Below are 23,483 nucleotides of genomic sequence, written 5' to 3' on the forward strand. Positions count from 1 at the left end.
GTTGTATTTTAGGAAATTTTTCCACTTTATGGGTTGTTGTCCCAAATTTGCCAAATAAAACGATCATTTATAAGAAGTCAAATGATATTTAAAATTAAAAAAATGTTATTATTTTTGATTTTAAATATCATTTATATACAATATTAATAACAACTGGGATCGTTTCTTAAATCCCAACTTTTTTTTGAGCGTAAATATTTTTTATTCGCATTTTTTTATTAGAAAAAAGATATTGAGATGCTGTTTTCACTGCATTATAGAACTCTTATTTGACTAGCTAATGGTATAGAAAACTCATTTATTACTTTTTCAGAAAATTATTTCTTTTGCGATTATGTCAGAAATGTCAGAAAAAATCCACCTGCTGATATGGGAAGCAACTACAATTTTTTTAATGGCTCAAACTTTATCAAAGTGCATTAAGCCTCTTTGGAGATCAGAAAGTTTATTTAAGAAATTTTACCACCGAAGTAGCTTAACGTTTGTCCTGCCAGACGTGTCACTGAATTATAAAATCGCCGATAGTAGAGCAGGTTAAGAAAAATTGAACGCTGGGGCGGGGGGAGGTCCTTTGAATAAAAATCATACGTTAAAACATTTATTTTTTCTAACATTATTGTCAGTCACTTAATATATTCAAACAATAGCGTGTAACTTCAAATTTCTTCAAGAAATAATCAAATCGAGCAGTAACAGTATTGTCTATTACTCGTAAATTAAAAAAGATTTGGCAATTAAGAGTCTCTATTACAAAAGTTTATATCCAAGTTTCCGACGATTTTGTTGTTTTCACAACAGATTTCGACTAGTAATTATCTACAAATCAAAATACGTTAGTTTTAAGAAAATTATATAATCGAAATTGTATATTATATTTCCTAGATTATTTACAACGTTTTATTAAAGTTCTCTTTAAATGGACGGGAAAAAACAGGTGTGTAGGAAAACATTCGTTTGTACAATAAATTAAAAGAAAACGTGCTAATTAAAAAATAAAATAAAAATGTCCCTATTCTACAACTTAATTTAAATTGACAAAAATGTAAGTTATATAAAAACCGAAAAAAAAACCGCTAAGTACAAAGTTAAAGCTGGTTGTTATTTAGGAAGATGGAAGAAAGGAACATATCAAATCACACCCACGCTTTGTGATAACGACTAAGACGCTATGGCAAGGTACCTTCGTTTAGGCATACTAGTAAGCTCTTATAATGATTAAAATTGCATCGACCGCTTACTCGACTGCTCGCAGTTCGAGCTGAGAAATATCTTACGATTATTAGCTACGACACTTGAAGTCTCGTATTTAGCTAGCTCTAATAAACAATATTTATATATACAGGGTGACTCGCTACCGCAGGATTCTTTTATACAATCTTCACTTTATTTTATCTATAAATTTTGAACGGATGTGCTGCATGTAATTAAAATAGTTGCTATTATATATTATTTCATTTTTGGACAGAAAGAGAGAGAATCTCGATTAATTTAAAAATGTTTCCTGTTAAATCCCGATTTTTGAGAAATAATCCTATTATTACAGATAACTAGAAGAAATTTAATTCTCTTTCGTAGATTAGTTTTTGCTCCACCTCTTAAGGGTCAGTGGTTGGAGGTGTCCGAACATTTTTAGTCGAACTTGAAGTTGTTGAAAAGGCGTCTTTTTAGGATATTATACACCGGTGCAAAAGGAAAGAAAAATATTATCCAGTTTTCCTGCCCTATTCTTTGCAATTTGCAGTTGCATTTTTCCTTAATGCCCTTAATTTTGTCAGGTTACTTAAGTTTAGTATATGTCGTATATAAATATAAAGATTAATAAGTCGACAAGTTTTTAAAAGTACTTCAACAACGCTATATCACATTTATTACTTCATTACTTTTTTATTCAACGTTAAAATGGACAACACCTTCATTACAAATATCAGCATACAAACATTATATATTATATATTATTATAGATGGTATTTGTTGGTTAGTTTATTAAAACAAGGACGCCTTTCGGATCAAACACACAAAATGTAAGATTTATAAATATTGAAAAAAGTTACATAAGCGAAAACATTCACTTAAATATTGCAAAACTAACTATCTACGCGACGAAGTATCCTGCATTAAAACGCAAAAATCTTAGTGTTTTATCTGTGTTATTGTTTCTGTTTAATGTAACATATAGTATCGCAATATTCAATCATATCGGAACGCATATTACTTGTCTTAACAGTAAATTTATATACATATTGCTAACAGAACGAATTATTTAATGATGGTAAGTATAATGAAAACATTCCTAAAGATGACGCCATTATTTTGTCTGTATTTCTTTTAATTATATTAGATATGAGTTCTCAAAATGCGGTTTTAACTAGCGTGTTAGACCTTTATTTGGCTATCTTTTATTGCAATAAAAATGATATCGCTGAGTTAAATAAGGAAGTCGGATTCTGTGAGTTGAGATACCCTGTATAATGGCAACTATTTTCACCGATGCGGCACATTGGAAAAAAAATTTGAAGTATAAACTTCTCGATTAAATAAATTATTATGATAATACACAAGAATTCCGAAATAGTTAGCTATCCTGTATATGTATAATATACCCTTGAATCGAATTTTGTGAGATTTTTATAGTTTCTATTAAACATGGTGCACCGTTCTCTTTCTATAACATCGTAATACTAACATATTCACACTATCTTTATTAAAATATGTACATATGTATAATATTCGGTGAAAATTCTAGTAAAATATATTTATTTCTAAGAATACTATGACCGATCCGTCAAGTATCGAGGACACGGTGCTCATCCATCACCTTTCCAAATTATACCAAATAATAAAAATAAAACACTTTTACTGAAAAATTATTCCATTGAATACTGCGGCGTCCTATTTAGAAAATATAGATATATGTATAATCAAAACAATTCAAAATTCCAGTAGTAGTTCGTCTCTCAAAGTGGAGTTGTAAAATATAATGGAAAGAAACAGCTTGCAGTGACCAACTTACATTTTTTGTAAAAGATATTTTTTCAGATACGAACCAAGGCTATGCTTTAAAAAACGGATCACCCTGTATACGATTTTGTACGATCTATAACTGCATAAATATATTATTTTAAATAAACATATAATTTTAACATTTTACGCTATACCCTAATTTTATTTCATTTAACATATTATTCTGATTATTATTATTATCCTTATCAGCAAAAAACACAAACTATAGAATACAAAAAATACTAAACTTTTATCGATGTTTACTATATAAATTGTTTCAAAAAAATAAATTAGAGTATGCTCTGAAAATGTGGGTATCTTTAACCAGAGCGTCTAAAAAGCTGAATCAAAAATATTTACATGGTGTTTCACCTTTGGATTGTATTTCAAAACACAAAAATCTGAGTACGCCGCTGAATTCTTGAAAATATTCAAAGAAAAATTCGTATTTTCTTAGGTTTACTATTTTTCGTAATAAAATGATAAGAATAACAATAATAACACTAATAATAATAACATATTAACAAGAGTAAAAATTAATAGAGAAAACAAATACATTTCCTAAAATATCAAAATATGTTTATTTAAAAAAATATATTAAGATTTTTTAATTGAATAAAAAACGTAATCCAACACTAAAAAATATACGGGGTGTTTTAAAAAGATTCAAATTTAGCTAGTATCTTAAAAATTATATCTTATACAAAAAAAAAAAACTGAGTACGCCATAAGATTCGGCTTTCATCATCTCATTAAGATGTAGTGTGTTTTAAATTTCTTATATGTTATGTATGTTTTACGAAATTACGAAATTAGTGCCGGAAATCCAACAACTGATTTTTTAGGTCTATTCCTTTTAGGGCATGTGGCTCCGTTATTTTTGGTTAGTCCCATTAGCCTATCTAAAAAAGACAATTAAAAAATCACAGGCACTAAAATGTCTGTTGGCCTGTGCAATAACAACGAAAAATGGAAATACTGTACAAGAATCTCACTATACATTTATTATGAAGGTCATTTTACTTAAAAATGTGCATTTTTTTATTGAAAGTATTCGTTATTTTTTTAAATAATAATTCTTGACTGTTACGCCATTTTACATTAAAGAACTGAGAAGGCGACATTACAAAAATAGCTGCACTAGAAAAGACCGCCTTAAGAGGCTGACCCTGACTGACGGCTTCTACCCACACCAAACCAAAAAAAAAACATTTGGGAGGAAAAAATCAATTTCGTGCGTCCTGTCAACTTGGCGAACCTTATAAAAACCGACCGCACTGCCCCCTACAGAAAAGCATCGGAAAATTTTCAATTAATTTATCGTATTCCGTATTAAATGGCCGTTAATGTCAGTATGGTCGGTTTTGTCGCTATTAAATTAAATCTACCTAAAAATGTAATATTGACTTTCAATAGTTTCTATATTAAAAAGACTAAAGTGACTTTGTCGAGCGTTTTCGTTTATCCGTCGGTCGAAATTCGAGCGATTAGGTTGGCAATATTTTTGAAACTAATCGTATCAGAAGACAAAGTACTTGGTCCGTGCGTTAAGTTATTTTCAGACGAATTAAAACGAAAGTGTCGGGTCGTTTTTCAGTCTTTTACCGATCCGAAATAAGCTACATCGAAGACCCCAACGACCAAAATCTATAAAAAAAACAACCCCACCGATTCAACGAAACGATAATTTAACAACAAAAAATACTACTTTACCTCTTAACAAAAATTTAAACTTAACGATATGGAATGTTAATTATGACCCGCTGTTAAATGGGTTTTGTTAATATCACTTTTCATTTATTTAAATATTAATTTGAACGAAACCGTTACGGATTTCTTCAAATATAACTGCACTATAACCTACAAGGTGGCCCACAAGATTTGCCACGGTTTTTGTACGAGCACTGAATAGAATTGCGCAAAAGTTTTAGCACAGTATTATGTGGACCTATAAAAGGCATATTTCAAAATTATTTTGAAAGTTATTAAGGAAAATTCACAAAAAAAGTTTTTTTCCCTTATATTTGACTTATATTAAAAAATACATATATGAATTCGTGGAGTAGAGTCGGCAATTAATTTTTTGTTCATCATTTCCGATCACCCGTTGAAAAAATCCTATATGCATGGATTTTTAAAAAATTTCAGTAATTAAAAAAAGTAAAATAATTCGACATTGCAACACTAAATAGGAAACAATTTCTGAAAATTTTGATAACAGTTTGAAAAGCGAATTCAAAAATTCTAAACTTAAAAGAGTATATTTGAAGCGGTTACAGCTTCCTCTACTTGTGTCACCATACGTACGGAGTGCTAAAAGAAGGAGATAAAGTTGCATCAAAATTTCTTATCTTACTTTTATTGTAGTTCAAGTTGTCAAGTCATAAATGATTATATGTTGCAAGACTTGCTCAGAACACGCGCACTTCTAATGCCAGCTTTAAGAAGCTCAATTAGAAAGCGCCCTTCATGTTATGCCATCTTCTTATAGCCTTCCGTAACTGGCCCAAACACTCCTCAATACCAACAATTAGTGTCACAATAATTTATATAAAACTACAAATTTTTTTATGTGAAAAGTACATGACTTTCTTTGACCTTTTTGAAATACCCTGAATTTTCAAGTTATCCAGGTTACCACTGAAATTATTGACTAATTAAGTGTGGAGACCGTTTTTTTAGTATTCACTAGATATAAAAGAGTTCAAAAAATCAGCTGAGCTAAGTGACAGAGTTTTTAAACTAACCAAACGTCAAAATTTTGCATAACCTCAAACGTATTCAACGAGAAGTATGATAGATCATCTCATCTATTTTCAGTAAATAATCTGTATTAATGTCTGTCTCTGGGCCATAATACAGGTATCTAACAAATATTTTGTTTTATACATTTTTGCTATTAGCTAGCCCCATTAAAAAAAACAAAAGAGTGCTGTCTGGTGAATGGGCTGGCCACTCGATTGGATCACATCTCCCACCTTTTAGATAAATACCACCTAGCCAACCTACAGGTTAATTTTTAATTATTGCCAAAAGGGCCAAGGCAAACAAATTTATTTTATTTTATGTTTAAATTAAAATAAACGGGCATATTAAGTTTTTTTTGGGTTTCGATATATTGGTATTGTTTGATAAAAACAATGCTATATAGCGAATTAAATTACTTCTCAAAAGAGTATTATATGCCCCCACCCCTTGCCATTTAAAAATTATGTTAAATATTTGACATTATGTCAGTTCATCATCATTATGTTCCAAAGTTAAAAATTAATTCTATTCAGGTCCACATTGTGACTTAAACAATATTTATACGCGAGGTTCTTCCAAATAAAATCAACCGATCAATCTATAAAGAAAGAAAAACCTTCCGTGCGCAAAACTGCGAAAAGAAAAGTAGAAAATAGCAGACCAGCGACAATCGAAACTTCCTCACTCCGACCCTTAACCTACAAATTTTCAGGTTAGCACTTTACAATGATAAAATCATTGCTGGTGAGAAAGTGACTCAATCAACATTTTTACCTTGCATTACCATACACTTCCCTTGATAGAGCGCTTGTTTTACTTCTGGAACAATCTGGCCTCAGTTGTGATCAGCCCTTTTCCCATTCATGTACCCCAACCATCTCTCCGCGGTTTGATTGAAAATCGGATCGGTTTCGATAGTGGCGAGCAGAAGCAATTGGTTTACGTGGGTGGCATGGTAGTCCCATCGGGCCAAGTTAGGAGCGATGCTCAACGTGAAGTGCCGCAAGTCGTATGACGTCACGCTGCCCATATCGAACAGGCTGATCATGTGCTTCAATGTCTCTATGCCTTCTGAATAAAGAAATTCCGCTTCCTGAAGCAAGAAAAAGGTACATGCTGCCATTTCATAAATTTTATACAATTTTAAAGAAACATGTACACCCCACTAAACTAATTTATTTATTTTATTCATTAAATCAAATTCACAGCAATATTGGCACCCAAAAAATGTACATATGTTTAGTCAAAAAAGACATATAAACAAAATATAAAATTTCTTTAACTCCCTCAGTAATCATTCACCCATTTTAACGGTTTATCTCAAAAAAATCCTTCAAGGAGTATATTGTTTTACTCAATAATAATTTCTTATTGAGTTTTTAAATTTGCTTTCATTGGTAATACAACTAATAGAGTCTGGCAAATGATTATAAATTTTAATAGGTATTACATAGCAGCTTCCCATGGTTCGACTCAACCTATGCTGTGGCACTCGCAAATTATTATACACACAGTATGTATATTTAGCTCGCTGAATAAGAACAGGAAAAGATACTTTTTTTAAATGTTATTGTTCTTATGATTGTTTTTTTGAGGCAATCATTATATCCCTAATACGCATACTGTCGCTCAATATGATAGTGTGGAGCTAACATGTGGTTAATAAAAGGATAACATAACCTCTTACCTCTAATCTATTTACAGAATTTCCTAGTTTCTGCAACAAGAATTTTACGGCTTTACTCTGCCAAATAGAACGCCAATCTGTTATAAAAAAAGGCCCCTCTTCCTTTGTCTATAAGAGAAAAAACCCGACTCTGTTGTAGTCAAATATAAATGTAGGTCATTCTCATCACTGAAAGACTGCATCATCGTTGAACAATCAGATGTGGAATCACCCAACTGAATATCATAATTTGTTACAAGAGTCGTCACATGCAATTGATGAGAGCTTGTCTGATATATTCAACAGACCTTCTTTAATGTCATCAATAAAGATTAGAAATAGAAGTGGCCTCAGACGTACACCCCCTTCAACAAAACACCACTTTAATTAAAGACATACAAATTAAAAATAAAAACGTTTTTAATTAAAAAATCTTTCACAAATCGTGACACTATCATCTTTTTTAAATCATTGCACATTGACCAATTTTAAATGTCGTTATTAACGAATATTAGGATAGGAAACTTTGTATTTTTAATTTACTCAATTAGTTTATTAAGAGAACTTTCTTGAAAAGAGAGCAAATATACATATGCGTAATTCTTGCAAGGATAAATTTCAACATAAGTTGTGTAAGAACATCCCTGCAGAAAACATTTGATTATGAAGAACTCCATTTGTAAGATTATCTTTCAGAGTTTCAGAAGTCTAAACGCGTTCAGAAAAAGGACTGTGGATATATTAATATCAATAGCCAACTTAGTACCTAATGCTAGTTAAACATGGATCTTGAGCACTAGCCAAAGGTCTTAGCTATTCTTTTCGTTTTTTTTATGCTAATAATTTTTAGATTATCATATTAACATTGAATTTGCCATGAATTTAACCTGAACATCCAACAATTATTGTTACAATTTTCGCGATATAGGATCTATAAAATAAGTTTAAATTGAGATCATCAATAGTAATTACAAATAGTTACAGAAATCTGTAACACCTCCTCCAAACCTACAAAATAAATTTCATAAAATAATATCTATACTGATAATAATATCTATACTAAATATTTAATAGGAATTCTTGGATTCATCTTGGCCACATTAAAGTGTGGAAAATAAAATAAATTATATTCTTTGTATTTAACATTGTTAAAATATAAGGCATCTAAAAAAAAACATGTAACTAACCAAAACCAAATCTTTTTTGCGTATTTCTATCTACTTTTTTAACTCAAGTGGTGAAAATACAATTATCTGGTAAGGACTTTTAATGGGAAAGCCTAATGGTAATTTTTTTTAACCCTAACAATTACTAATTTAAATACAACATTGCTGTCAACGTCTTATGGAATAGAAAAATTCGGAGCTTTATATTTTTTGAACTCAAAGAACCACTCCCAGATTACAAGAAATGACCTTTACCTGAGCTTCCAGAATGGGCGCAATCTTCAATAAGTCATAAAGCCCAAGCAGAGAATAAATAAACCCATTGAGCACAAAAGACGCCGGCTTGGTGGGGTATTCCTCATACCAATGGAACTTGTTGAGAAAGGTGGCCAACACGCCGCCCTCTGAACTAGGAACCCGGAATGGTTTCAAACCGTTTATAGCTGCATTTAGGTACCTTTGGTCCCCACCCGAATGGTAGTAGGCTCTCGAAAGAACAGACAACGCGTGACCTTGACCCATTGCTGAGTACCACCCTACAAAATGTGAGACCATAATTTTTGTCTCGCTTCCTTATCTTCGCACATGCCTGGTTGAAGCACTTCAAATCCGGAAGCCAGCTTTCTTTTTACCGGTATGGGCCACCCTCCTGTATCCAGGTCCTGATAGTTGACGAACCATTCTGCTGAGTCATAGAACTGTTGTATATGCTCGGAAGATGAAAAGGTTAAATTATTGAGCGCACCTGAACCCCTAAAAGCGATTTTTTAAGTATTTTGTAATATCAAATAGCATCAATAACCTCAAGATTATATTAACGACTTTGAATTTGGATCTCGGGAACTTTGGTTTAGATTTATCTTTGCTCACATAACCCAGCCCCTTCTGTAAATCCACTACGAGATCCCTAGTGAGCCGCTTCCATTTTGGTGTACTACCTATTCCATGATAAATGTTTAAACCCTAAAAATGTTGCTTAATTGAAGAAACTTATGCAGGACTAGATACGGTTATAATTAGGAACTATAGGTTGGTTTCTGCATTTTGCAGGTCGGTGAAGTCCCAAGGAGTAAAAACTTAATATCACTGCATAATACACTCAAGATAGGAATTTAGATATATTTTGCAACATTTGTCAAAAAAAAAATGGAAAAGATAGAGATTTAAAAATATATTACTTTGTCTGATTATTTTAATGTATCAGGTGGCGAATTAAGAGGGACACTCAGCCTATCTCAAAAACTTATTGCCGTAAAGTGGAAATAGTTATAAATAAAACGGCCAAGAGAAAATGCTGGGAAATATTTTTAAATTTATAAAAAGGCTGCAAGAGAGCGTAATAGCATTCTTGAATTTTAAATCCCATTTTCTGAGAAATAAACTGATACTGCAGATAGCTAAAATAGACACCCTTGTAAAGCTAGGATAAATTCGATTATTTTTCATAGAATAGTTTTTGCTCTACTTCTTAAAGGAAAGGGGTGGAGGTGTTCAAACATTTTCAGAAATAAATGTCAATAATTACTGAATCGCTAAACTCATTTTATAAAACTTGGGAGTTGTTGTTCCTTTTAGGTTATCATTGCTGCCTGCAGCTGATCGATTTAAATTACTTATATCACCGCTAGAGAGCGTTCTGCCCCACCACAAAAATAAAATAGTAAAATAAAAATAAGGATAAGTGTCTAACACGCTAGCAAAAGCCGGATTTCAACATTTTTTTCATAACCTATAATCTCAATAAAAGAAATAAAAACTCTGAGAATATTATAGGTATACCTACTATTATTAAATCCTAATTTTTGTTATTTTGGCATAATATACCTGATGTCCCCGTAAGGGCGACGGTATTAGGAAAAGGAGTGGTATTAGAAATTTCTGAGGTGGTCACCAGGGGCGCAATTATTATCTAGTGTTAACCAGAGTAAAAGTGCGTACTATTTTTACGCTGAGACAAAATCAAATCTTATTTGTTTAATGCTGCTTTCTGTATCTCGGCAAGGAATGTGTTTTGCGAATATGTCAAGAACAATCCGCCAGGTATCATGGCAAACAACCACAATCGCGTCACGCACAGCACGATTAATACCCTAGGAAAAGCTCTTTTTAAAGACTCCAAGCTTATTAAGATGCGTTAAGCCTCTTTGAAAATATGAACCCCTTCCACCACTTTCCTTGAAGAGAATAAAAAGCATTAAACAAAAAAGATAATTTTTTTAAACTTTACACCGTAACTATGCTTAACAAAAAAACTTTTTGTAGAAACCGAGTTTAAAGATTCAACTTAATAATTTATTCTCGAAATTTTAAAAATCCAAATGTGCTTTAGAAAACCAAATATAATGGAAATACTTAAATGTCAATCAAATTAATATTGGAGACGTATATAATGTATTTTGGTGAACCTAGTTGTTAAAAATGCCTTTTCCACCATTGCTTGATAAATTTACAGCATTCCACGCATACGCGACAAAGAACACATTGGAGAGACCAGACGAAAAATATCAACTAGACTCAAAGAACATGGAAGAGCCTAAGGACTAAGACAAATACACTCATCAGCAGTTGCCGAACATAATAACGAAACCGGACACAAAATTTTATTCGATAAGACTAAAATTCTCGCATGTAATCAATTCTTCTACCAATGAAAAATCCGAGAGTCTATAGAAATCTCTAAGCAACCTAACAATCTTAACTGCGACTTAGGTGTCTACCTGTCAGTATGGAAATCAGTCATCCGAGACGGTGTTTATGCGCTCATTTAGCTCCGCCCCCGTCAAACAATATAAAAGCAGATACAGAGTAAAATGCGAGCCAGTTTCAGTCAAGCTCTGAAGAAGTCAACAGGATGATTGGCGAAACGTTAGCTAATCCGAATCAGCAAAAACCGACGCAGGAGGAATCCAGAAGTTTTATAAAAAGTATTACAGTAGCCCGTAGAAGTTTCTTTGAAAAATTATCTCTATTCGTCTATAAAAAATTTGCACATTTCAATCATATGGGATTGACTATTAATAATTTTTGAAATTTTAAATATAATGTATAAAATATCATAAAAAAGATGGCGACATTATTTCTAGGCCAGGCTATGAACGAGATATAGAAATGCGCTTTTACCAGCATGTTAGACCCTTATTTGTCTATCTTTTATTATAATAAAAGTGATATAGTCCCATTTAAATCTTTTGAGAAAATAAATTTTATTTGCAGTGATGTCGCAAAACACTCTCTACTGGCCGTGTTAATGACCTTTTCAGCAACTCCAAGTTTGAGAAGATGCGTTCATCAATTCTGAAATTATTGACACTTATTTCCGAAAATGTTTGGAAACCTCCCCGCCACCTTCTTTCAAGAAGTAGAATAAAAACCATTTAAAGAATCAAACCTTATAAACAAATCCAACAATCCTCAGTATTGTGGAGACTAATTATCAAACAATATAATTTAAATTTTGATAGGAAATATAATGAAGAAACTTGCCAGTTCCCATCCATACAAAAGACACTAAATAATATTCCAACTCTTAACTTCAAACCTGAAAGCTTTAGTGCTGTTGACAAGGCTATATGAGAGCTAAAAAACAATAGTAACAAGGACTCCAATGGAATCAATACCAACTAACTCATGTCTCAAGATTTTTAAAACTGGGAAGGATATATTTGTCTTCAAGGGTACAGGCTTTGCTGGAATATGAAAGCATTTTAAATAATCAAATTACTAAATTAATAAAGGATAATTATGTTGATACACCTTACAAAGGCCTTTACTTGACTACCATCTCTCTAACTGTGATCAGTATGATTTATTTGCATTTAATGTTATCCTAGGATATCCAGAGAAGCTGTATGAACAAATTAAAAATATTGATTAAGTACATTATGCAATGTCTATTGCCTTTTAAACAAAATACAGACCTCTACAAAACTCATGAAGATTTTCACAACTACCAAATAAGGAATAACAATAACTTAGTGCTAGATTTCAGCCAAACTGAGAAATCCAGAAATTGAATCCAATTTTTTGGGTATTCATATGTAACAATGGAATTCCAGTTACGGTCTTAAGTTCAGTCTATATAAGAAAAATGTTAAAGACTATAACATATTGAATGCCTGTTTCCCATATCAGCAGTATTTCAAATCAAAATTTTACCTATGATGTGTTTTAATTTAATTTTGTGTATTATTGTCATGTATATATTAACAGTTTATTAAAAAACATCTTCAAAATTTAATTTTTGTATTTGCAATAGTTAATTAATTAATTAGTTGTAGTAATGCTTTCAAAAATATCTATTTTTCTCTTTTGAAGTGTAAAAGTGCTTATGATATTTTACAAATAAACTATAACATCCATATAAGAACCAACTTACTTGAGTGGCTATCAAAATATCTGACACAATATAGTGCAGACGGTACTCTTCTTTAGTTTCTCGATTTTGCAATACAACAGTGAAACTACTGTTTCCTTGTAATAAGACATTCAAGCTCAAAACCAGATCCAAAACATGGTCCATTCGCAACTCTATGCCTCCTCTGTAATCTTCACTGGTCCTAAATTGCAGTACATTTTTGTTTGCACTTTTATCCCATGTCCGTTTTAAATTTGCAAATGGGGGGACCATCCAATTTGCGAGATGAGAATTACCATCTTCTATAACTTTTCGCCTCGGATCTGGTTCGGTGAGATTTTTACTGTAGTGAGACAGTCCGAATTGAGCAATTTGCGTAGGGTAGTAATACCCTTGGCTCTCCCACTGAGTGGACACGGGCACAGCCTCAATGCCACTTATGCATTTTACCCTGTCTCTAACTTCCACATTATAATTCTCAAAGTACATAAAAATGCCTCTAGAATCATACTTGGATTTTGGATGGTATACTCTGCTATAACTGTGGGACCACTCGAATTTCTCTGTACCTTCGTATACGGCGAGTTTGCCATACACTTCGAAATATGAATGCAAAAAGGTAAACGGGACATATATTTCATCTGCTTCCTTCCTACAGTTTATCACGTACTCCCCGTTTATATCACAATCTATATCCTCACTGTTTAGCAGTCGAAAATCTTTTCCATTCAAGCTAGACACTGATTGGGAATTCAAACTTGTCTCATTGCAAACCGAATAAAGCACAATCATAGTAATAAGCGAAATAGAAACCATGAATACCAACGCTATTTTGATATTGAAACGCATCATTAAGAAAAATATCGGGGGGCCCTAAAAGTACATCAGTGGGAAGCATGTGACAAAGAACCGGGAAAAAAAAAATTATCCTACCTTGCGATAAATTATTCGATGGCCTGATTGAGAGCCAGCCGGTACTTTTAAATTACTCATTAGAATATTACATTTTTCGCGCACTATTTTGAAAAAAAAATTGATAGTCCCATGTTCATTTTGAAGCTTATTTTTGTTTATATTTTTAAAATAAACATTGCTACTCCTTTTTCTGTCTACTTTGAAGTTTGTCGCATGTTTTCTTCTTCTTCCCTTCTCGTGGGCATTTGGCAGGATCATTCGATGCCAAGACACTATATTTTCTAGCACGGCTGTCATCACCACTATTTATTGATCGATTCCCATAACCTTATTTAGCTCCTATTCATGTTCTATGATTTTTTTTTAGTCCTATGCTTCTAACGTATAACATGTATTTTAGGAACGTTATTTTATAAATTTAATCTTTGTCTTTACTTAGTGCATTCTGCATAAGGCATAGTTTGCTTTTAGTTTCACTACTGGATAAACTGATTTTTTTTATTCTCTAAGGCGAGCAATAACTTTTCCTTTCATTCCCAGCTCACGACAAGTTGCCGTTTTATTGTATGTGGGTATGCGTGTTTTGAGTAACCAAAACCGATCTCCGTCGTCCATGTTCTGTTTTCCTTCTGTATTCTGTGATGTTTGCTAGGTATGTTGAACATTTTTCGAGCGGTCTTTCTAACTGTAAAATAAATTGTTGATAAGAGCGTCTTGGGTTTATAGAAATGGGTTCTTATTTGTCGGAACCGGTCACCGAAAAAGTTTCTAGTGATGATTCAAATAATATTCTTGTGTGTGGAGCGAGCTCCATGCAAGGTTGGCGTATAACCCAAGAGGTATATAATTTCTTGCTTCTCCGTTTTGTCTTAACGAAAGAGTTTTTTGTAGGATGCTCACAATTGCATTTTAGACTTCGATGAAAATACCTCACTTTTCGCGGTCTATGATGGGCATGGAGGTCATGAAGTAGCTCAGTATTGTGCACAAAAATTGCCCAATTTTATTAAAGCTACGAACGCGTATAAAAGTGGCAATATTGAACAGTCTCTTATTGAAGGATTCCTTGGTTTTGATAAATCAATTACCAACGCTGAAGTTATTTCGGTATTAAAAGAAATTGCTGGAGATAGAGAGGTGGAAGAAGAGTGCAGTGATGAAGAAGAAAATTTTCAAAATTTGTATGAAGAAGCTTCGATGCCAATCGAAAAAGTGATGGAAAAATATGCAAACTCTGTTAAGCCTTCTTTAAAAACTATAAAAAAGGTGGACCTGTATTCAAAATCTAAAATGATAACTGACATGCCCGGAGTATCAAATGTAAATTTTCAAAAAGGGGAGAGTTCAGAGATTAATGAAACTGGAGATGATTTTAACGGTAGTGCTGGAAGTAGTAATGTTTGTCAACTAGTTAATACAGACAAGACAGATGAAATAGAAGGTCCGAATAAAATAGGTACAATTTACTCATTTATTTTTTATAATTTAGAAACATATTTTGTTGTAATCAAGTAATGTTACATTTCATTACAAACTTTTAAGAACTGGTTTGGGTACCAACCCGATAAAATAATTTTATTTTCATGGTTTTTAGAAGCTGAAATTAGTAGTATATCGGAATCAAATGGGAGCATTCCAGAAATAAAAATAACTAGGCCAGATAATTCTAATTCCCCTAAAGTTCCCTTAAAACAAAAAAATTTAGAGACTTCAGAAAAATCAGATGTAAATGGAGATATTAATGAAGTTGTGGATAAAAATGGTGTCATGAGTTCCAAGTCAACGAAGGCACCTCCAAATAAAATCAAAGGAAAGTCACCCAGGAAAGCGGAACCGAAAGATATGTTAAATACCCGGCCAAAAAGAAACGCTAATCAGTTGTACAAAAAACTATTGAATTTTGGAAGTGATAGTGAAGATGAGACTGAAGATGATGAAGATAAAACATTTGTCGGGCCCAATGGTGAGTGTAGATTTATCTAGTTTCTAATACAAATATTTAATTCTGGACAAATTTATGTATTTATTTAATACTTGAGTCATTCTTGGGTTGAGGCTGTTCAAAAATATTGTAATTCTTTAAATTTTTATGTTTTATTCAACATCTTTATCAAAAATTACCTACAGATGTTACTTAAATTAAATATTTTATATAATATATTTATATTTATAGAGTTTAGTGTTTTTTTTAATGTTTATTGTAATTTATAAGTAAGTAGAAACATGAAATAATTTATATGAATATTTTGGCTTAGAAGTGTATTTGTTATGTATATGTATTAATTTAGATTAGGTCATTAAATTGCCACATAATTGACTTAAATTACTAATTCTTTTTTGATCCTTTACAGATTCAGTTTTTAATATGAATAATAGCTTTTATTGGCAATTAAAAAAAAAAAAAATTAAACCACATTCGCAAGAGTTCAAGCACAAATCTGTTGCCATCAAAAAAATTGTTCAATGGGAGGATGCAGAAAATCTGAAGTAACAAAGCATTTACCATATTGGAAAAAATCATGGGACAGGAAATGTTCAGGGTGTGTCCGTAATGGGCGAAAATCTAAAAGACCCTGACGCACCCTGCGCAAGATATTTGAAGAAATCGAGATGGGGATCACTCTTGCTAGTGCAAATTTGTTTACCAAATTTTGATATGACTTTAAAGTGCTTATTTGAAAGACAGTAAATACATGGTGTATGCACAATATAATTCCAATCTTGTGTAATTAATAGTATCAATCTCATAATTCTGTGTTATTTATAGTACAACCAGTGAAAAGAGTTTTATTTAGAAGTTTTTGTACTAAATCTTGTCCTTTATTCTATTGAGCTGTAGAATATATTCATTGTAAACTTTAATTTTGTTACTTTTAGATGATTCCGATGATTCCGATGTTGAAGGGGTCAATACTTCAATAGAAGATGAACACTCAGATGAAGAAAGTTCAGATGATGTGGCTGAGGAAGAAATTGATGATGAAGAAGATGAGGAAGAAGCAGAAGACGAGGATGAACTCGAATTTGCCAAAAATATGAAAGAGGAGCCGGGATCAGATAGCGGATGTACAGCTGTCATTGCCCTACTAAGGGGCAGTGAATTATATGTGGCTAATGCTGGTGACTCTAGATGTGTTGTTTGCAGAAATGGTATGAAGTATAAATATTTATAGTTTTCCAAAGTGAAGAAAGAAAAAAAAATTACAATAGGTTAGGTTCACATAAAATTACTTACTATTATTATCACTAATTTTTTCAAATAATTAGGTGTGGTGAACTAATGAAAACTAATAAATTGTTGAAGACTAACCAATTTTATTAATTATTCAATTATTTTTCTTGGTAAAATGTGTGCTGATATAGTTGGTTTAGGTTAGGTTAGGTTAGAGATATATTGATAGAATTGAAAATTGAAAATATAAACAATCATTCATACACGATTAATAATATAGGAAAGCCAACTCCAAGTTTATTCAAATGTGTTAAGCCTTTTTTGAGAAAGAGTCATTTGTATAATGTTGAATACCCCACACTATTTTCTTCCAGAGGTAGAGCAACAGCATTAAAAATACCATTTGAATTTCTCTCAGATTTAAAATTGTAATCACTTTAACCATGGTTAATTAATTACGATATCGTGTTATTAAATAACTGTTTCATTCTATTCTATTCTACTATTGGATCTTAAGCAATAGCCTTTTCTTTTTGTTTCATTGACATATGATCATATGACAATCATTAATGTTACAATTTTCGGTTTAATATTTACCGAGTACAGGAGATTTTTAAAATAAGTTTAAAATGATATCAATAACAATTCTATTTTTTATTTGTTTATTTTACAAATACCGCCAGCAATGTAAAGTTACAGAAATCTGTAACACCTCACCAAAGTACAATAATTTTTAAATCATCATACATTTTATATTTTGATATTGATTGATAATTAATTGAAGGATATTAGTATAGGTTTACATTTTTAAAAATTTTTGGTATTTAGAAAAAGCTTTACTGTACTTTATGTCTTTTGAATACTAGGTTTAATATAATTTTTTTAGGTAAAGCAGTTGAGATGAGTTTCGATCACAAACCTGAAGATGAACCGGAACGGGATCGTATCGTTAAGGCCGGCGGAAAAGTCACTGCCGACGGTAGAGTTAATGGAGGCCTTAATTTGTCTAGAGCCATTGGAGATCACGCTTACAAGCAGAATCAGGAGCTTTCCAACAGGGAACAAATGATTACAGGTTGGAAAATCTTGGTAGCAAAACACCTTTATATTTGTCTGTTTTTATTTTAGATCAGAGCATTTTTCACATAAAATAAATATTGTTTTTTTATTAAGCAGTCGCTACCAGAAATTAATACCCAAAACAAATTTTCAAAATTTTTACTTTAATAACAATTTTTTTACTTTCAATTTTAAATAAAAAATCAACCATCAAAGATGAATTGATGAAATTTTCAGGTTTTATTGTTGAATGTCTATGTTTTGTTAATGAATATACTAGTAATACTTTGAAGTTTAGGATGCAGAAAGAAAATGTCACTACTCGCTATGAATTTAATAATAATGAAAAAATATTTATTATTCAACAAATTTTATATATAATACACTAAAGGAGGGACATTGCCTCAGATGACTGATTCCCATAGTGGTTAAAGATTGTTTGGTTGTTTAGAGATCTCTATATATTCTCGTATTTTTCATTGTTACAAGAATTGATTACATTCAAAAACACTTGTAAAGAAATAGACCAAATCAATAAGAGTCTTCTGTCTCTACATCTTGAAATTCTATCTATCTTATTTCGATCTGAGTTTGGTATGCTTTCACATGTGATGCATGGCAAAGCTGAAAATCTATGTTTATCTTCTACCCAGGATTTAAAACTTTGAAAAATTAACCCCAACACAAATGGCACCAACTCTTCACAACTTCTAAACACTATGATAAATTTATCATCTCAACAATTTTCTGTGGCTGAAACACGTCCAGAGTCTACGAAGCATCAGCAACTTTGATTCTTCAACAACCAACGCAGCAGGAATTACAGTACTTTCAAAACACCGTTTATGCAAGGCATGATCCTTTTAAGTAAAAACAGCAAAATTAAATTGTTTTAAAGAACTTTCAACCTACTCGTTATGTGTGATGTTGGGAGCTTGATTGATAAGCCTGTCCCGTTTTAATTTTATTGGTGATTCCCCTAGTTCCGATAAAAACGTATTCACACTGTCAATTTTTTTTATGCATTGCAACACATTTAAAGGTAGGATCTTTCCTTTCATCATCTTTAAACTCATTAACTTTGTGTTTAGTCTCTGCGATATTGGAAGATTTATTGACTTTTTAATTGAATCGAAAATTTTGAAAAGTTTTTTTTAATCAAAGGATTAAAACATTTATTTAAACTTTCTATTTTAGATTATTTGCCATATTATGAATATTAATAAGAATTGGATCAATAAATTGATTAAGTTTAAATGTACTCTCGCCTCTTCTCTTTAATATTGTTCAGCTTACCTGCGTATTGAACTCATTTACCAAATAAACTGAAATGACTAGTAATATTTCTTATTTACTTGTATACGCGAATAACAAATTAAGATCATTACCGAGTGTCTTGTGTAAGCTAAACATGTCGAACTTCTTACTAAATGAAAAAATCATAACTTATAAAATGATCAAAAACAAGTTTTGTAAATTTTTTATTTAATTCTTTGTTAATTTTCCCCGATTAACTTCCGATCGCCCGGAATTCTATGTTTAAATTATGCGCGAACAGTGAAATTTCCTTTTTGCGCTTTAAACTTGCTCAAAATATATTTAAATCTTTGCATATAAGTTACAATGAAAAATGTACACAGTGTAATACAGTCATGATTTGAGATTACAATATTATAAACTAAAACTAAATCTAGCAGTTGCTTGGTAGAACTAAAAAAAGTTATACAATATTTTACTGATGGATTTTTGAAAATTATAAATTGTGTTTCAGCACTACCAGATGTTAAACATTTAACAATTTCCCCATCAGAAGACGAATTCATGGTGCTCGCTTGTGATGGAATCTGGAACTTTATGTCTAGTCAGGAAGTAGTTGATTTTGTTAAAAAAAAACTCGAAGATAATCCAGCTAAAATATCCAGAATATGTGAAGAGGTAAGACACGACCATTAATCACTATCATTTAAATTAAAACAGTCTGCGAAAAATGGTTTTATAGTAAAACTGGAAAAAAATTGTTTAAATGTGTTGCCGTAAGAGCAACAAAATACTGGAAACTATATTTTAGAATCTCTGAAATGGCGATCAGGGGGCATAATTGCAATCATTAATATCTCTACAAGGAAAGTGGTGGGGGTGTTCAATCATTTTCCTAAATAAATCTCCAAAAAAGATTAACGCATTTTAATTAAACTTGGAGTCCATAAAAAGTGCCTTTCCTATGCTATCAATAGTGCTATGCACACAACAAAATAATTTTCCCAAAAAGAATAAACTGCACGATATGAGTTTTTTAATGCCATTAGGGCCTAACAAACCAGTGAAAACCGCATCTGAATATCTTTATTGTAACTTAAGGTATTATTAATAAAAGAACCGAACTCTAAAAAAAATTTTGATTTTGGCATTGTATTTTTCGATATTTCTTTGTATATTTCACCCTGTACAGAGATCAAGAAAAATATCCCCAGAACATTATGGTCCCTCCTCCAGGAATCCAGAAGATTTTTTACAGTAGTCTGTGGAAGTTTCTTTGAAAAATGACATTGCCTTTTACAATAGTCAAAGTATCAAAACTGACATATAAATAAAACTTTTTAAAACAGCTTATCCTGTTTTTTTTTTTTAAGTCAAGATAGTATACATCCCTCTTTAATCTACACTAAAACTTTATGGTAATAGATAATAATTAAATTTTTTTCTTTTTACATCTTCTCAAAAATTAAAGCAACTTTCTGTTTTTCCGTAAGAAATAGATACATACAGTTAATATTTGGGTCAAGATCCTTTATTTGCAATCAGCTTGGCAAAGTCTAGGCAATGGTTTCTTCACTACTGGAGTTCCAAACGTTTTTAATTTCTTTTAATAATTCAGCGTGATTTTAGAAAATTTTCTTCCAAAGGCTGAGAAGCAATCCCATACCGTATTATTACCTCCTCCATGCTTAACCGTTGGACAAACATATTTAGAATTAAGCCTTTTACCATCTGCAAATTTCCTTTTTCTAAACTTTTGGTGTCCGTCCATTATCGATGTTCTTATTCAAATAATAATTTCGAACGTCTGTTTTTTACTTCAAGAAGACGTTTTACCGGGGTCTTCGTGCTTTTAAACTAGCTTCAAGCCTTTAGATTGCCCTGGGTGACCCTTCTACCCCCTCTGGTTGACTTATTTATTGACCAAAACTTGTGTTGCAGAAAATTTGGGGTCATTTTTAACCATTCTTTTTATGTGTTTTTCGGAAGTTTTTCGGTGTCGACCCCCTCTTAGTTCACTACACTTCCACGAAGATGAAAAATGTTTATAGTTATAAAAACAATAACATCTTTTAAGTAAAATCCTTTGGTAACGTTATCTTGTGAAACACTGGATTTATAGGCATCAATAACCTATTGCTTGAAGTTAATTGAGTAGGCAATAGCACATGGCAACAGAGCATGTTTAACCTACATTATTTTTAAAGTACTGAATAAATATTAAATTGAAAAAAATGCTTTAGGGAAGTGACGTTGCCCCTACTTTTTTCCAAAATTTATTAAAAAATTTATTATACTAGACTTATTGAGTTTTTAAGTAACTTCAATAACTTATTTGAGGGTCAGTTCGACTTCCAAAAAGTTAAGTCTACACACGTCATTATTCAGAAACTGGATCAAAGCTTAAAGCTTTGTTGTTTTGACTATGCACTAAGCATTTCAAATGGTTAATCTTGAAAGTGTAAAGCAGAAAAAAAAAAGTGGAGTGACGGAGTCTGCCTTATAGTTGGCTGTCCTTATATTTGGAGAGACAAATGCAGAAAGTGAGCAACTGAGAATTCCACTTAGAGTGGAGTGTAAGTTGAAATGGGTGTACCACGGAGCCGCTAGTTTTCCTACTCTTTATTGATGAATAAAAAATTGTCCATTGGATATATTAGGCAAGCTATCATTATTTGCAGATGATAATGCTGTGTTGGGACAAGTTCTGACATTCATCAGTTAAGTGGTTCCGCATCTGAATGTGCAAAGAAGATGCAGTCCTTCATTGATGAGAATGACCTAGCTTGCACAAAGAAATTAATAAAAAAAATTGTTGTCACTGTATCAAAAGATTATAATAGTTGCTTTTATTTTTGTCTGATACTTAGTGCATTTGGACCATTTGAAGTAGCGAAATAAGTTCTATTCTGTACATTATTAAAAGTTTCCGTACTTTTTTGCACCATTGTATAATTTTTATCTTTCAGATGTTCGATCATTGCTTAGCTCCGAACACCATGGGCGATGGTACGGGCTGCGATAATATGACGGCTATAATCGTGAAATTTAATCCGGGACTTAGAAAACGAGCCTCCTCCTCCGAACCGGAGCGAACCGACTCAAAACGTACGAAAACCGACACGATAGGCGAAACCAGAACACCGGAAACAGAAGGTAATTCGCAGGAAACTAACATATCGAGCAGTGCGGCAACGTAGGTGTCGCATATGCATGAAAAAAAAACAACAAAATGAAAACATAAGATTACTTTCGATTTTAATTATGTAAAGACTTGTTCCAACTAGTTTCCTTTCTTTGTAGATGTAATTCCCTAGGGTACAAATAATTTTCTGTTTAATTGCGTCGTTTTAACGAGTTTATACAGTTTTATACTAATACTTAAAAATTAATTTTCGTTCTCAATAAAGGATACAGAGAATTTGCGTTAGTGTAAGTGCCTTCGAAGGTGTTCTGAGATAACTGTCGGAACGTATTATTGTGTTAAATTGAATTAAATCGACACGCATATTTTTTGAATTAATTAAACGGTGTAAAGTTTACTGCGCACAACTAATCTATAAACTACCGGGTACTATGCTCGTTCCCCAGACCCTCCCCAGTTGCAGTTGATCCCATCAGGTCAGTTTTTATGTTACAACATCAATAGAAAAAGCTTTATTTATTTTTTTAGTTATTCACAATAGAAGTCATTACTAACCATTCGGTCATCACTATATGATCATAAAAATCCCTAACGAAAAAAAAAAATCAAAGATGAAAGAAGGAAACACAATAATGATAGGAAACGTCAATAGGAGAATTGTAATTTATAATCGCACCGGTTTTAATACACCTAGATATAACATCTTCAATGTTAATGGCAATAAGGTGCGATATTGGAGAAACAAAGGGTTCTAGAAATTTGAAAAAAAAAATTAAGTAAATCGACCAAAAGAAAATGCTTCAAATGATTTTTGAATTTCAAAAATTGCAATCAGGGGGCGTAATTGCTATCTTGAATTTTGAAACACTAATTCTGCAAAAATTTCTAACCTTGACCATAGTTGAAATGCATATTATTTTTAAGCTGAAACAAATTCAAATCTTTTTTGTTTAATGTTGTTTGGTTTATCTCGGCAATTGTATGAACATTTCATGAAATGA

At 31.9% G+C, this 23,483-nt stretch overlaps 2 protein-coding genes across 5 annotated transcripts; one reads left to right on the plus strand and one right to left on the minus strand.

The window, feature by feature from the left end:
* Positions 1-593: 593 nt before the first annotated feature.
* LOC132703429 (D-glucuronyl C5-epimerase) lies at positions 594-14,067 on the minus strand. 4 transcript variants are annotated; one of them, XR_009619076.1, is made up of 8 exons: positions 13,868-14,067; positions 12,956-13,807; positions 9,383-9,543; positions 9,170-9,333; positions 8,836-9,116; positions 7,436-7,465; positions 6,523-6,841; positions 594-6,446 (listed from the first exon to the last, which is right to left on the minus strand). XR_009619076.1 is itself a non-coding variant. In XM_060672679.1 (7 exons), the coding sequence occupies exons 1-7, from the start codon at positions 13,925-13,927 to the stop codon at positions 6,584-6,586; spliced, it is 1,806 nt and encodes a 601-aa protein (XP_060528662.1). In that variant the 5' UTR covers positions 13,928-14,067; the 3' UTR covers positions 594-6,583. The 4 variants fall into 4 exon arrangements, 3 of the variants coding, with proteins under 3 accessions (XP_060528662.1, XP_060528663.1, XP_060528664.1); XM_060672679.1 differs by having other exon boundaries at positions 594-6,841; XM_060672680.1 differs by lacking the exon at positions 7,436-7,465 and having other exon boundaries at positions 594-6,841.
* A 426-nt stretch (positions 14,068-14,493) lies between these two features.
* Positions 14,494-23,390, plus strand: LOC132702928 (probable protein phosphatase CG10417). The gene is made up of 7 exons (XM_060671801.1): positions 14,494-14,688; positions 14,741-15,305; positions 15,444-15,812; positions 16,727-16,999; positions 17,908-18,096; positions 19,852-20,015; positions 22,307-23,390. The coding sequence occupies exons 1-7, from the start codon at positions 14,578-14,580 to the stop codon at positions 22,535-22,537; spliced, it is 1,902 nt and encodes a 633-aa protein (XP_060527784.1). The 5' UTR covers positions 14,494-14,577; the 3' UTR covers positions 22,538-23,390.
* The last annotated feature ends 93 nt before the right edge of the window (positions 23,391-23,483 follow it).

The sequence above is a fragment of the Cylas formicarius genome, unplaced genomic scaffold, assembly GCF_029955315.1.
Source record: "Cylas formicarius isolate icCylForm1 unplaced genomic scaffold, icCylForm1.1 PGA_scaffold_6__28_contigs__length_40554024, whole genome shotgun sequence".
In the NCBI taxonomy this organism is placed as follows: Eukaryota; Metazoa; Arthropoda; class Insecta; order Coleoptera; family Brentidae; genus Cylas; species Cylas formicarius.

What these genes read in the sequence shown, in the direction of transcription:
- LOC132702928 (XM_060671801.1), top strand. Translation starts at nt 14,578, where the DNA reads ATGGGTTCTTATTTGTCGGAACCGGTCACCGAAAAAGTTTCTAGTGAT. An exon ending in AGAAGGTCCGAATAAAATAG is followed by an intron (nt 15,306 to 15,443) that starts GTACAATTTACT and finishes CATGGTTTTTAG; the next exon opens with AAGCTGAAATTAGTAGTATA. An exon ending in ATGTGTTGTTTGCAGAAATG is followed by an intron (nt 17,000 to 17,907) that starts GTATGAAGTATA and finishes TAATTTTTTTAG; the next exon opens with GTAAAGCAGTTGAGATGAGT.
- LOC132703429 (XM_060672679.1), bottom strand. Translation starts at nt 13,927, where the DNA reads ATGAGTAATTTAAAAGTACCGGCTGGCTCTCAATCAGGCCATCGAATA. An exon ending in ATATTTTGATAGCCACTCAA is followed by an intron (nt 9,544 to 12,955) that starts GTAAGTTGGTTC and finishes CAACATTTTTAG; the next exon opens with GGTTTAAACATTTATCATGG. An exon ending in GTCGTTAATATAATCTTGAG is followed by an intron (nt 9,334 to 9,382) that starts GTTATTGATGCT and finishes AATCGCTTTTAG; the next exon opens with GGGTTCAGGTGCGCTCAATA.